The following is a 16,358-nucleotide window of genomic DNA, read 5'->3' as shown; positions in this document are numbered from 1 at the left end:
CAAATGCTAATATTGAGCCACGAGGCCCCTTGTTAATACCATTAACTTGAAACATGGTTGTAAAGTTCAGGGTGCATTCTCATTTTGAAAACAGGTCTGCATAGAATTACTTAAATTGGATCTTTGGTCAATTATTCATTATATCTCCTGAGTAACAGTTTGACCCCCCAGTTTATCCACATCTTTGAAAACAGTTTGGGTTAGATCCAATAAACGTTGTGAGCATTGAGCTATATTACGCAAAGTGCATGCTCTTGTAGACGGTGATGGGCAGTAACAAGCTACGTGTAGCTAAGCTACGTAGCTTAACTACAAAACCCAAAACCAGTGAAGTTGGCACATTGTGTAATTCGTAAATAAAAACAGAATACAATCATTTGCAAATCATTTTCAACTTATATTCAATTCAATAGACTACAAAGACAAGATATTTAATGTTCGAACTGGGAAACAAAATTTAGTTTTGCAAATAATCATTAACTTAGCCTTTAATGGCAGCAACACATTGCAAAAAAGTTGGCACAGGGGCATTTTTACCACTGTGTTACATGGCCTTTCCTTTTAACAACACTCAGTATACGTTTGGGAAATGAGGAGACCAATTTTTGAAACTTTTCAAGTGGAATTATTTCCCATTCTTGCTTAATGTACAGCTTAAGTGGTTCAACAGGGGACGGCGTGGCGAAGTTGGTAGAGTAGCCGTGCCAGCAATCGGAGGGTTGCTGGTTACTGGGGTTCAATCCCCACGTTCTACCATCCTAGTCACGTCCGTTGTGTCCTTGGGCAAGACACTTCACCCTTGCTCCTGATGGGTGCTGATTAGCGCCTTGCATGGCAGCTCCCGCCATTAGTGTGTGAATGTGTGTGTGAATGGGTGAATGTGGAAATACTGTCAAAGCGCTTTGAGTACCTTGAAGGTAGAAAAGCGCTATACAAGTATAACCCATTTATCATTATATTCATCATTTAACAGTCCGGGGGTTTCCGTTGTGGTAATTTAGAATTCATATTGTGCCACACATTTTCAATGGGAGACAGGTCTGGACCAAAATCAGGACAGTCTAGTACACACACTCTTTTACTATGAAGCCACGCTGTTGTAACACATGGCTTGCCATTGTCTTGCTGAAATAAGCAGGGGCGTCCATGATAACGTTGCTTGGATGGCAACATATCTTGCTCCAAAACCTGTATGTACCTTTCAGCATTAATTTTGCCTTCACAGATGTGTAAGATACCCATGCCTTGGGCACTAATATACCCCCATACCATCACAGATGCTGGCTTTTGAACTTTGCGCCTATTACATTCCTCTTTGGTCCTAAGAACACGACGTCCACAGTTTCCAAAAACAAATTGAAATGTGGACTCGTCAGACCACAGAACACTTTTACACTTTGCATCAGTCCATCTTAGATGAGCTGGGGCCAAGCGAAGCCGGTGGCGTTTCTGGGTGTTGTTGATAAATGGCTTTCGCTTTGCATAGTAGAGTTTTAACTTGCACTTACAGATGTAGCGACCAACTGTAGTTATGGACAGTGGCTTTCTGAAGTGTTCCTGAGCCCATGTGGTGATATATTTTACACACTGATATCGGTTTTTGATGCAGTATCGCCTGAGGGATCAAAATTCACGGGCATTCAATGTTGGTTTTCAGCCTTGCTGCTTACGTGCAGTGATTCCTCCAGATTCTCTGAACCTTTTGATGATATTACAGACCGTAGATGGTGAAATCCCTAAATTCCTTGCAATAGCTCGTTGAGAAATGTTGTTCTTAAACAATTTGCTCCCGCATTTGTTGACAAAGTGGTGACCCTCGCCCCATCCTTGTTTGTGAATGACTGAGCATTTCATGGAAGCTGCTTTTATACCCAATCATGGCACCCACCATTCCCAATTAGCCTGTTCCAAATAAGTTTGATGAGCATTCCTCAACTTTCTCAGTCTTTTTTGCCACTTGTGTCAGCTTTATTGAAACACATTGCAGGCATCAAATTCCAAATGAACTAATATTTGCAAAAAATAACAAAGTTTACCAGTTTGAACGTTAAGTATCTTGTCTTTGCAGTCTATTTAATTTAATATCGGTTGAAAATGTTTTGCAAATCAATGTATTCTGTTTTTATTTACCATTTACACAACGTGCCAACTTCACTGGTTTTGGGTTGTGTATATCGTTGTCATAAGAGGTGGAAATATATATTGTGAAATTGATTTTAGGCTATATCGCCCATCCCTCATATTTATTTATTAAATGTTTTCCCTCACTATGCACGTTAAGCATTTATTTTGCATTTATATCGTCTAAAGTCGAAGCCAAGCCGCCATATGTAGCCTATCATTTTTCAGGTTTGCCTTTAAGTGTTACCATATTTCCAGTGTTAACTGCAAAACTATTAACTCCAGCATGATGTGGAGAGCCGGGCCACAGCCGACACGGGGCAAACAAGTCAACGTACACTCATGAGGGTTTGCAGGGTACTAAAGCTGCCACACTTTACCTTTTCACTCTTGACCGCTCATGTGCTCATTAGAGTTCACACTCTGCTGTTAGCCGGGGAAATGATCCTGTGGTTTGTGTTTCGAGAGCCAGCGGGTCTGTGAGTGCAAGCCGTACTCTGAGTGTTTCTGTCTGACAGCCATTTAGCTATGCCTCACACCCCTCAGGCTGGAATATGAGCTGCAATAATAAAAATAATTCATGTGCTGCTGCATGCTCATCTGCAAAGCTTTAAAGTCAGATGTGGAGACCATGATCTAAACAGCTGTCCGATTAAAATTATTGTGATTTTGGAATCAGAACCAGAAGTACTTTAATAATCCCAGAGAGGAAATTAAGATTTTCAGCACAATTCCATTTAAGAGCGGAAAAAACATTACAGGGAGACAGAACAGGATCGCTGACGGGTCTGCCAACTTCCGGCGCCCCTTACAAAAAGGGTGAGAAACAAGTAACGCTGGGGCGGTGAGAGAAAAAAAATATTCGGTCTAAGCCTGGGCCCCTGGAGAGTGGGTCCAGACTGAGGCCAATGAAGAAAAAAAAACCTCATAGCCATAACACACATAAACATGTGTGTAAGAGGGAAACGTCAAAGAACACAAAGGACATTAAAGACATTAAAAGGGCAGAGCTGATGCAACCAGCTGCCACTCCAGCAGTGCCACTTCTACACACACAAAAGTAAAACAACAACAAAAAAATCAACCAATAATATACATTGCACCATGCATAAATAAGCAACCAAACAAAAACATAATTTCAACACTCCAGCTGTGTTCCACGCCATCGCCTGCTGGGGTGAGGGTGGAGCATGGCCAGAGACAGGAGCAGACCCAACAAAGCAACCAAGAGAGCCGACTCCACCCTCGGCCGCCCACCAACTCTCGGCCAGTGTCCAGTCCGCACGGATGAGCGAGGATGCGTCCAAGGAGACCGAGGCGTCCGATACGTGCCTTTCAGCCAAGACACCGTGAAGTCCGTCCGTCCCCGGTGCCCAGCGGTAGCTCGGCAGCTCTGTCTCTTCATCCGCATCTCCTCTCCTCCAGTCTCTCCAAACGGACTCCGGTGTGGCAGAGACCCAGCAGCTGGTCCCCACGGCCAAAAGGCTCCCGGGAAGCAGATCCAGAAGCCCACAAAAAAGCACAGCAGAAGTCACGAAAGTGCCACCCCTTGTCGCACAGCCCCAAAGGGTCCAAAACCAAAAGGGGAGCATGGCCAGAGACAGGAGCAGACCCAACAAAGCAACCAAGAGAGCCGACTTCACCCTTGGCTGCCCATCAACTCTCGGCCAGTGTCCAGTCCGCATGGATGAACGAGGATGCGTCCAAGGAGACCGAGGCGTCCGATACCTGCCTTTCAGCCAAGACACCGTGAAGCCCGTCCGTCCCCGGTGCCCAGCGCTATCTCCGCAGCCCTGTCTCTTCATTCGCATATCCTCTCCTCCAGTCTCTCTAAACGGACTCCGGTGTGGCAGAGACCCAGCAGCTGGTACCCACGGCCAAAAGGCTGCCAGTAGGCAGATCCAGAAGCCCACAAAAAAGCACCGCAGAAGTCACAAAAGTGCCACCCCTTGTCGCACAGCCCCAAAGGGTCCCAAACCAAAAGGGGAGCATGGCCAGAGACAGGAGCAGACCCAACAAAGCAACCAAGAGAGCCGACTCCACCCTCGGCCGCCCACCAACTCTCGGTCAGTGTCCAGTCCGCATGGCTGAGCGAGGATTCGTCCAAGGAGACCGAGGCGTCCGATACCTGCTTTTCAGCCAAGACACCGTGAAGCCCGTCCGTCCCGGTGCCCAGCGGTATCTCCGCAGCTCTGTCTCTTCATCCGCATATCCTCTCCTCCAGTCTCTCCAAACGGACTTCGATGTGGCAGAGACCCAGCAGCTGGTCCTCACGGCCAAAAGGCTCCCGGGAGGCAGATCCATAAGCCCACAAAAAAGCACAGCAGAAGTCACGGAAGTGCCACCCCTTGTCGCACAGCCCCAAAGGGTCAATCAATCAATCAATCAATCAATGTGTATTTATATAGCCCTAAATCACAAGTGTCTCAAAGGGCTGCACAAGCCACAACAACATCCACGGTTCAGATCCCACTTAAGGGCAAGGAAAAACTCACAACCCAGTGGGATGTCAATGAGAATGACTATGAGAAACCTTGGAGAGGACCGCAGATGTGGGTGACCCCCCCCCCCCCCCCCCCACCCCCCAATCTTCTAGGGGAGACCGGATGCAATGGACGTCAAGTGGATCTAGCATAGTATTGTGAAAGTACAGTCCATAGTGGATCTAACATAATAGTGAGAGTCCAGTCCATAGTGGGGGCAGCAGGAGACCATCCCGAGCGGAGACGAGTCAGAAGCGCAGAGATGTCCCCAACTGATGCACAGGCGAGCGGTCCACCCCGGGTCCCGACTCTGGACAGCCAGCACTTCGTCCATGGCCACCGGACCTGTGCCCCCCCTTCCACAAGGGAGAGAGGGGCAGAGCAGAAAAGAAAAGAAACGGCAGATCAACTGGTCTAAAAAGGGGGTCTATTTAAAGGCTAGTCCTGCAAAAAAAAGGCAAAAAAACAACCCACATTAAAAAATTTGAAAAATTTAAAATAAATGTAGTATTGGACATGTTCTGGACATTACTTTACTTATGTCCTGTAAAAAAATACTGAATATAAGAATTGCTGGAGTAGACTTGGGGAAAGTTCTGCAATATCTATGTGGGTGGATGACTTGAGTGCATAGGTAGGTAGGAGACTTCCATGTGAATATACTTCTGTGTCGCGGCAACATTTTAATTATGAACATAGCCACCCGTTTGATGCAAATGAAAACATTCTGGTTACGCCTGGCTGACAGACCGAGCAGCAGGGCTTTCGGTCACATGGGATTTGTTGTGTCTGGGGTTTGCCTTTCCCCTCTGCCAGTGTGTGTCGGTGGATTCTTTACCATCTCGTTTGCATTCACAGGTACCGCGTCTTGAGTGCACCGGAGACATGAACTGAGGAGACACTGGAAAGCATCATTTCCTGACGTCTGAGATCGTGGCCAATCATGACATCACAGAAGAGCTGGGGGATAATCGGCATTCTCGCCGCAATCACGCTTTTCTGTACCTTCGATATGACTACACCCTTACATATTCCACTGGAAGGTTAGTGCTGTTTTTTACATTTGTGTACAATTGACTGAATATGTTTAGTTTTTTGATCAACCCAAAATGCAGTTAGTAACAAAATATTAACTAGCACTATTGCATTGCCAAACATTGGCTTGGGATTCTCTGAAATGTACATGTTTTCCTCCTGGGTGTTTGAGTTTTCTTCTCCAAAAGTCCAAAAAGGTTAGGTTAGAATGTAGCCTCCAATGTCCATGTCATTGGTGGTTAATGTGCCCGATTGATTGGCGACCAGTTCCGGGTGTTGAGCTAAGTGTTCTTAAAAGTTTGCGTTGTTGCTCTTCAAAAATCTTCAATTCATTTTTGATGATTTAACCCCCGATTCCAACCCTTGATGCTGAGTGCCAAGCAGGGAGGCAATGGGTCCCATTTTTTGTAGTCTTTGGTATGACTCGCCCGGATATATATATATATATATATATATATATATATATATATATATATACATATATATATATATATATATATATATATATATATATATATATATATATATATATATATATATATATATATATATATATATATATGTATTAATATATATATATATATATATATATATATATATATATATATATATATTATATATATATATATGTATATATATATATATATATATATATATATATATATATATATATATACACACACATACATAATGAAAAAATATAATTGTTAATAATGTATCAGATTTTATGGCGTAATAGAGGAGCGGAATTTTATTTACGTGTATTTAATATTTAGAATGAATAAAATAAAATAAAAATCCATATGTCATCATGTCTTTATAATGATTGTTAACAATATGTAAAATTCCAAAAAAAGTGCAGTTCCCCTTTAAGTTTGTATATTGATTTTGAAATATCCTCGTAGAAACAGGCCGTAAATGCAGCTTTTAAATCTTGGTTTGCTCAAGAGTTAATACTTACTTCAGATATGAAAGCTCTTTGTTTCAAAGTTATGCTTTAATTGCCTGGTTAGGGATGAAATAGATAGGATTTTTTTTACAATTTTGGTTTTGTTATCGGTTCTTCAGTTTTGTTTTGTTGTATTAATTTTCATTCAAAGAAGGAGGACAAACAGGTTGATTATCATCAACTGTGTGTCGAAGAAACATAAGTGTACAAACCCAGTAGTGAGGTCTTATGACGCCCACAGCATTAATATACCAGGGGCTCACCAAAACAAATAAAGACATTGTTGATTGTCATGTCATGTACGGATGTACTTTGTGGACGCCGTCTCTGCTCCACAAGCTGTAAGTCTTTGCTGTCGTCCAGCATTCTGTTTTTGTTGACTTTGTAGCCAGTTTAGATTTGGTTTCGTTCTGCATAGCCATCCCTAAGCTTCAATGCCTTTTCTTAGGAGGACTCACCTTTGGTTTATTTTTGATTCAAGCATTAGACACATTTTTACGTGGTCTGCAAATTGTGATCACGACAAACCATCGCCGTCTCACAAGCAATTAGCTGCTGGCTGCCACCTGCTAATATAGAAGAGTATAACATGGTTACTCTGCCGAGTTCTAGATAGCACCGACACTCAACAACGGCACATTATTTGCGGATTCTAATTACTGGTTTGCAAAAAATATTTTTAACCCAAAGAGGTGAGATTCCGTGGACAATCTCAGTGGTTGCAAAACACTGGCATAAACAAGGTTGGTGAACTACACAGAAAAGGCTACAGGCAAAATTCAAAGTTGCATCAAAACCCTGGTAATGTTATGCAGCATTGCTAATAAATATGCGACTGTAAAAGAAACACTGCTTACCATCATGTACAGATACACAAAAAAATGCTCTCTTTGGGAAAACAAATCATTTGAATAATTTAGATTAGAATAAACCAGGCCAGGGAGTACACTTGCCATCATCAAGCGCTGTGTGAATGGAATACATTTACAGCCATTATCATGCTTGAATCAGGTTTCCTCTATTGTTGGTGTAGGCGTGTATCGGAGTTTCCTTGGAAACACATATCAAACCTCTTCTTCTAAATTATTCAATATTGTCTCTTAGGGTTCGATAAAGAACAGTTCAAACAGTTTTCTGAAAAAGAAAAACATTTTAGAGATCAGTCTTGGGGGGGGGGAAACATGCGACAAAGATTAAATCCCAAGCTAACTGACTGTTTTTGTTTTGTTTATCTTCTTATCTTTCCTCTGCTGCCATGGATGTGCTAGTTTTAAGTCATGTAAACAGTAAGTTCATTCCTACAAACTGTTGCTTTGTGTTATTCACCTTCCATCTGTTCATCGACTGCCATGGTTTTAATCATTAGCCATATTTGCTTCACCATATGCTAATTCCCTTCTATGTTGGGCTTGTTTTCCCTTTGAAATATACTGCTGACACTGTGACGTACAGTACATATAGTAATCTTTTTTTTACACTTAATTAATATTATTATGATTATTCATTTGATCATATTGACTAATATTACAATAGAAGTGGGCATAACATATAGATACAGTGGGCCCTAGTCTACCACAGGGGTTATGGTGTATCCCATTGACCTCGGAAGTTGGAAGTCTGAGCTGGGAATGATGTCACAGCCGAATTATGAGCGTTCCATTTACGAGGTCGGAAATCAAGATGACCACGCCCACGGAAGCTGTTCTTGCGCTGGCCTTATAGAATAGAATAGAAAGTACTTTATTAATCCCTGGGGGAAATTCAGCACCATAGTTTGCTCACAATAGACAATAAACACTTAGGTATTGTTTACATGTGAATAATATAAATACAGTCTATTATACAGTATTATTCACATGTGAATAATATAAATACAATCTATTATTCAGTATTATTCACATGTGAGTAATATAAATACAGTCTATTATACAGCATTATTCACACGTGGATAATATAAATACAGGCTATTATACAGCATAATTCACATGTGAATAATATAAACACAGTTTATTATACAGCATTATTCACATGTGGATAATATAGATACAGTCTATTATACAGCATTATTCACATATGAATAATATAAATACAGTCTATTATACAGCATTATTCACATGTGAATAATATAAATACAGTATATTATACAGCATGATTCACATGTGAATAATATAAATACAGTCTATTACACAGCATTATTCACAAGTGAATAATATAAATACAGTCTATTATACAGAATTATTCACATGTGAATAATATATATACAGTCTATTATACAGCATGATGCACATGTGAATAATATAAATACAGTCTATTACACAGAATTATTCACATGTGAATAATATAAATACAGTCTATTATACAGCATTATTTACATGTGAATAATATAAATACAGTCTATTACACAGCATTATTCACATGTGAATAATATAAATACAGTCTATTACAAAGCATTATTCACATGTGAATAATATAAATACAGTCTATTATACAGCATTATTCACATATGAATAATATAAATACAGTCTATTATACAGCATTATTCACATGTGAATAATATAAATACAGTATATTATACAGCATGATTCACATGTGAATAATATAAATACAGTCTATTACACAGCATTATTCACATGTGAATAATATAAATACAGTCTATTATACAGAATTATTCACATGTGAATAATATATATACAGTCTATTATACAGCATGATGCACATGTGAATAATATAAATACAGTCTATTACACAGCATTATTCACATGTGAATAATATAAATACAGTCTATTATACAGCATTATTTACATGTGAATAATATAAATACAGTCTATTACACAGCATTATTCACATGTGAATAATATAAATACAGTCTATTACACAGCATTATTCACATGTGAATAATATAAATACAGTCTATTATACAGCATTATTCACATGTGAATACTATAAATACAGTCTATTATACAGAATTATTCAAATGTGAATAATTTAAATACAGTCTATTATACAGCATTATTCACATGTGAATAATATAAATACAGTATATTATACAGCATGATTCACATGTGAATAATATAAATACAGTCTATTACACAGCATTATTCACATGTGAATAATATAAATACAGTCTATTATACAGAATTATTCACATGTGAATAATATATATACAGTCTATTATACAGCATGATGCACATGTGAATAATATAAATACAGTCTATTACACAGCATTATTCACATGTGAATAATATGAATACAGTCTATTATACAGCATTATTTACATGTGAATAATATAAATACAGTCTATTACACAGCATTATTCACATGTGAATAATATAAATACAGTCTATTACACAGCATTATTCACATGTGAATAATATAAATACAGTCTATTACACAGCATTATTCACATGTGAATAATATAAATACAGTCTATTACACAGCATTATTCACATGTGAATAATATAAATACAGTCTATTATACAGCATTATTCACATGTGAATAATATAAATACAGTCTATTATACAGCATTATTCACATGTGAATAATATAAATACAGTCTATTATACAGCATTATTCACATGTGAATAATATAAATACAGTATATTATACAGCATGATTCACATGTGAATAATATAAATACAGTCTATTACACAGCATTATTCACATGTGAATAATATAAATACAGTCTATTATACAGCATTATTCACATGTGAATAATATAAATACAGTCTATTATACAGCATTATTCACATGTGAATAATATAAATACAGTCTATTATACAGCATTATTCACATGTGAATAATATAAATACAGTATATTATACAGCATGATTCACATGTGAATAATATAAATACAGTCTATTACACAGCATTATTCACATGTGAATAATATAAATACAGTCTATTATACATAATTATTCACATGTGAATAATATATATACAGTCTATTATACAGCATGATGCACATGTGAATAATATAAATACAGTCTATTACACAGCATTATTCACATGTGAATAATATAAATACAGTCTATTATACAGCATTATTTACATGTGAATAATATAAATACAGTCTATTACACAGCATTATTCACATGTGAATAATATAAATACAGTCTATTACACAGCATTATTCACATGTGAATAATATAAATACAGTCTATTATACAGCATTATTCACATGTGAATAATATAAATACAGTCTATTATACAGCATTATTCAAATGTGAATAATTTAAATACAGTCTATTATACAGCATTATTCACATGTGAATAATACAAATACAGTCTATTATACAGCATTATTCACTTGTGAATAATATTTAATTGTATTATTTAAATATAAACAACTTATGGACAAATATGCACTCCTTCTGCAACCTTCAAACACAACGGATGAAAAGGAAACACAAAGACGCTGTTTTAGCGATCCAGAACGTTTAAAACACATTAGACTTAGACTTAGTGCCAGGTTCAAACACTGATGACATCTATTAAACAGACAAAGAAGCAAGGAATTAAACAGAGACATAATTCAATTTAACTCAATTGAGGAGAAACGTCTGGGCTGTACTCCTGGACAGTCTCCCACCACGCTCTGATGAAAGATTGTACGCTTCCTCTTTTATTTGGACTTTCCCTGATTACATGGCAACAGCTGTTTCTAAAGGAAGGGGGTCGTAAACAGCCGCTGCCTTTGATCACAAAACAGTTCAAATAAAATATGCCAGGAGGGGATTCAGGTCCTGCTTCCTCTCCAATTTGTAGATCTCGGGTCAAGACAAAATCTTCCTGTGGATTACAAAACATCAAAGAAACTGACACCTTCATGTGGCTTCCCATCCTACACAGTGGAGTTTTACAAGCCTTTTGCTTGGTAGGATAAAAGACAGCTTTTGTCCTCTCGCCGGGAACTCATTGAAACACAAAGTTTTGTGATAACTTAGATACAATTATTCTGACATTTAGACTTCCTTTGTATTGTCATTCAAATTTGAACTTTACAGTACAGATAAGAACTACATTTTGTTGCATTAGCTCATTTTAGTGCAGGATAAAAGAGCAATAAGGTGCAGATATAAATAAATAGATTACTGTACAGATAAATATATTGCACTTTTGCATATGCATCCACGTTTATGGATGTATGTTATATTGTCTTTATATTCCAGCGAGTTTATCCATTTTTGGGGGAATTGAGGAATTACATACAACTGGAGTTTATTGGAGCTAAACCGATACAAACAAGAGGCTCAAATTGACTGAGTAGTTTTGCATTTGACTATCCATCCAACCATTTTTCTACCGTTTGTCCCGTTTGGGGTGGCGGGGGGTGCTGGAGCCTATCCCAGCTGCATTTGGGCGGAAGGCGGGGTACACCCTGGACAAGTCGCCACCTCATTGCAGGGCCAACACAGATAGACAACATTCACAGGTCCAATTTAGTGTTGCCAATCAACGTATCCCCAGGTGAAGTGTGAAGTGAAGTGAATTATATTTGTATAGCGCTTTTCTCTAGTGACTCAAAGCGCTTTACATAGTGATAACCCAATATCTAAGTTACATTTAAACCAGTGTGGGTGGCACTGGAAGCAGGTGGGTAAAGTGTCTTGCCCAAGGACACAACTACAGTGACTAGGATGACGGAAGCGGGGATCGAACCTGGAACCCTCAAGTTGCTGGCACCGCCACTCTACTAACCTGAGCTATACCGCCCCAAGTGCATGTCTTTTGGAGGTGGGAGGAAGCCGTAGAACCCAGAGGGAACCCACAAAGTCACAGGGAGAACATGCAAACTCCACACAGAAATATCCCAAGCCCGGGATTGAACTCAGGACCTTCGTATTGCGAGGCACGTGCACTAACCCCTGTATGACCATTTGAGTATAAACTTACGAATGTGAAAAACGTGTCATATCGTTCCAAGAATAAATGCAAATACTTTAGATGCCCGTGAATAACATTTATTTTTGACACCCCAGTAAAGCCTGGAAACCATGCACTGTAGCTATGATGAACTTAAACAAGGAATCAGGATGAAATAAAAGTGTCCAAAAAGTGAGTAAAACAACTTGCACTGAGCCCAGTCTATAAAATCCGCTACACCTCCCTGATACCGAAGTACATGTCAAACTACTTCCATAACATAAATGACCGCCATAACCACAACACCAGGGGGAGCTCCACAAACCACGTTAAACCCAGATTCCGATCTAACAAAGGTCTTAACTCATTCTCCTTCTATGCCACATCAATATGGAATGCACTCCCAACAGGTGTAAAAGAAAGTGCATCTCTATCCTCCTTCAAAACCGCACTAAAAGAACACCTCCAGGCAACTACAACCCTAGACTAACACCTTCCCCCCACCACATCCCACCTCCCCGGATTGTAAATAATGTCAATAATTCAATGTATATACTCTGATGATTAACTTGTGTAATGACTGTATTATGCTGATAGTATATATTTGTACCATGAATTGATTAACGTGGACCCCGACTTAAACAAGTTGAAAAACTAATTCGGGTGTTGCCATTTAGTGGTCAATTGTACGGAATATATACTGTACTGTGCAATCTACTAATAAAAGTTTCAATCAATCAATCAATCAATCTAATATGACATGTTAGGAATTCTCAAGTTTTCACATCCATGCATGCTGTGCTAATGCTAGTGATTATGCCAGGGGTGTCCAAACTTATTCCACTGAAGGGCCGCGCACTGAAAAATCAAAGCACGCGGGGGCCATTTTGATATAATTTCATTTTCAAAACCTATACAATATACACTTTTTTTTTCTTTAACCTTTGGGCCTCCCTCAAGTTAGGTCCTAGGGACCCAGAAGGGTTTCAGTCTTAAAAAAGGTTAAAAATAAGTAATATATAATTTATTTTTTATTAAACGTTTGAATCTCTAATTCAACTTCATATATATATATATATATATATATATATATATATATATATATATATATATATATATATATATATATATATATATATATATATGTATTTATTTATTTTTTTACATTTTATGAGCTTTTTGTCAAAATCCTATTTTTTGGGGCAAAAATATAAAATATACAGTATTTTTCACAAAAATATTTTCAAAGTGGAATATTTTATGTGAAGTAATTGGATCCCTAAATAGGTCAATAATTAATAGCAACATTTATTTTTTTAATTCCAATAAAATTCTTGGGGATCCAAAAGTGCCCCACTCAAAAAGGTCATGCTTTATTTTTTGTTGCTTTTTTCATTATTTTTTTTTACATCCATCCATCCATCCATTTTCTACCGCTTATTCCCTTCGGGGTCGCGGGGGGCGCTGGAGCCTATCTCAGCTTAAATCTCTATAGCTTCAGACAAAATATAATGTCATTAGTTTAGTATATTCATAATAACAATCAATATAATAATAAGTATTAGTATATAATTAGCATGTATTTTTTTGAAATAATTTTCATATTTTTCACGTTTTTTTATTTGTATTTATGTCCTTTTTGTCCTAAAATCAGTCAATAATTCATAGCAACATTGATTATTTTTGATAAATTATTTAAAAAAAAAACTGTTATTACATTCAACAATGCAACTTTTTCTGATTGCATTTCACCTATTTGCTGTTATATTTAAAAAATGCTTTAGTATTTTTAGAATGATGTGCTGCGGGCCGGTAAAACATTAGCTGCGGGCCGCAAATGGCCCCCGGGCCACACTTTGGACACCACTGGATTATGTAATCATTCTGAACGGCTACCTTTTGAGGAACTCACATTTTCATGTTCTTTTGATCCGTGGCCCAGTTGAGCAGCTGCCCACCATCACTTCCCAGTCTCCGAGCTCTCTCATCGCCTTCCCGTTTGACGAGAGTTTCCCCGTGACGTGCGAGGCCAAAGGGAATCCCGAGCCAGAGTGAGTAGCGAACTTTGCACCACGTCGACATGACGGATAGAGAGTGACGAAAGCTTGTTAGCGGCCCCCAAAAACCATAACACATACTTCTCAGCATGCTGAACTTGTGACTGACTTAGCGCCAGAATTGGGGAACAACAACAACAAACACACTACAGTCCCAGCTGCAGACTTCCCCATCTCACGAGTAACTTTCATTCTACAGATTCAGATGGATGAAAAATGGCCAGGAGTTCGACCCTTTCTTAGACCCCCGGCTGATAAAAGAAGAACAAACCGGGACCTTCGTGATACCCAATAACGGGAACCTTACAGAGTACCAGGGAACATACCGCTGTTACGCCTCAAACAAACTGGGGACGGCCATATCGAAGGAGATCGAATTCATTGTCCCACGTAAGTAATGTGTACACCTGCCTGTGTGTGTGTGTGTTCTTGTATTTCTACCCTTCTTGAGACATCAACAGGGAAAAGTATCTTGCATATGAGGACCGGTGAACAAGTTAGGACCGAAATCAAGGTCCCAATAAGGAAAACCATTGCATCTGATAGAGAATGTCTCATTTGCACCCCTAGTGGTGAAATCTATCAAAATTAGGGTGGTACCAAAAAGGAGGGATTTTTTCAAATTGACTGTGTGTCGGTTTTAAAAGTGCTCCCCCTCTGGACAACATATGTAATAACAAGTGTGTATAAGAAATTGAAATGCGACCCCTTTGGCCAAAATGTATTTAAAAAAAATAAATATGTATATAGAGACATACGGTAATAACTTGAAGTAAATAATGAAGATTAAAAACCAATAAAAATAAATAAATAAATACAAATAATAATAATTAACTAAAAGCAGTCTTTTTCTCACAATGTGTCGACTTTTTTCTTATATAATTGGGAATAATTTCTCATATTTTTTCTGTTTCTGTAACATTGCAATATTTTCTCGTAAAATCATTATTTTTTCATGTAAAATTATTACATTTTAATGCAAAATGGTGGCATTTGTCATATACAATTCTGACTTATCACAATATTGCCTATTTTCTTGTTCTTGTAAAATAGTGATATTTTTGGAGTAAAATTACGACTTTTGTCAGTGAAATTCCGATTACTATCATAATATTGAGACATTTTACAGTTTTCTTGTAGAACTCTGACTTTTGTCGGTGAATAAATTACGACTCTTTTCATAAGGGGACGGCGTGACGCGGTTGGGAGAGTGACCGTGCCAGCAACCTGAGGGTTCCTGGTTCAATCCCCGCCTTCTACCAACCTCGTCACGTCCGTCGTGTCCTTGAGCAAGACACTTCGCCCTTGCTCCTGATGGGTCGTGGTTAGGGCCTTGCATGGCATCTCCCGCCATCAGTTTGTGAATGGGTGAATGTGGAAATAGTGTCAAAGCGCTTTGAGTACCGTATTTTTCGGAGTATAAGTCGCTCCGGAGTATAAGTCGCACCGGCCGAAAAAAACATATATAAGTCGCACTGGAGTATAAGACGCATTTTTGGGAGAAATGTATTTGATAAAACCCAACACCAAGAATAGACATTTGAAAGGCAATTTAAAATAAATAAAGAATAGTGAACAACAGGCTGAATAAGTGTACGTTATATGACGCATAAATAACCAACTGAGAACGTGCCTGGTATGTTAACGTAACATATTATGGTAAGAGTCATTCAAATAACTATAACATATAGAACATGCTATACATTTACCAAACAATCTGTCACTCCTAATTGCTAAATCCCATGAAATCTTATACGTCTAGTCTCTTACATGAATGAGCTAAATAATATTATTTGATATTTTACGGTATTGTGTTAATAATTTCACACATAAGTCGCTACCGAGTATAA

At 38.2% G+C, this 16,358-nt stretch overlaps 1 protein-coding gene across 7 annotated transcripts in view; it reads left to right on the top strand.

Moving 5' to 3' along the window:
- chl1b (cell adhesion molecule L1-like b) overlaps positions 1 to 16,358 on the top strand; it is a 225,820-nt gene that overhangs the window by 114,712 nt on the left and 94,750 nt on the right. For 5 of the 7 annotated variants that reach the window (XM_062045698.1, XM_062045671.1, XM_062045716.1 and 2 more), the window contains exons 2-5: positions 5,463 to 5,647; positions 7,857 to 7,874; positions 14,394 to 14,502; positions 14,708 to 14,898. In XM_062045698.1, coding sequence (XP_061901682.1) covers positions 5,548 to 5,647; positions 7,857 to 7,874; positions 14,394 to 14,502; positions 14,708 to 14,898 — 418 coding nt within the window. In that variant the 5' untranslated portion in view covers positions 5,463 to 5,547. The remainder of the gene's footprint in view (positions 1 to 5,462; positions 5,648 to 7,856; positions 7,875 to 14,393; positions 14,503 to 14,707; positions 14,899 to 16,358) is intronic. The other 2 variants (XM_062045707.1, XM_062045690.1) reach the window with 1 other exon arrangement.

This window comes from Entelurus aequoreus, linkage group LG01 (assembly GCF_033978785.1).
Source record: "Entelurus aequoreus isolate RoL-2023_Sb linkage group LG01, RoL_Eaeq_v1.1, whole genome shotgun sequence".
In the NCBI taxonomy this organism is placed as follows: domain Eukaryota; kingdom Metazoa; phylum Chordata; class Actinopteri; order Syngnathiformes; family Syngnathidae; genus Entelurus; species Entelurus aequoreus.
Note: the sequence above shows the minus strand (reverse complement) of the source record. Positions and strands in the feature narration are given on the sequence as shown.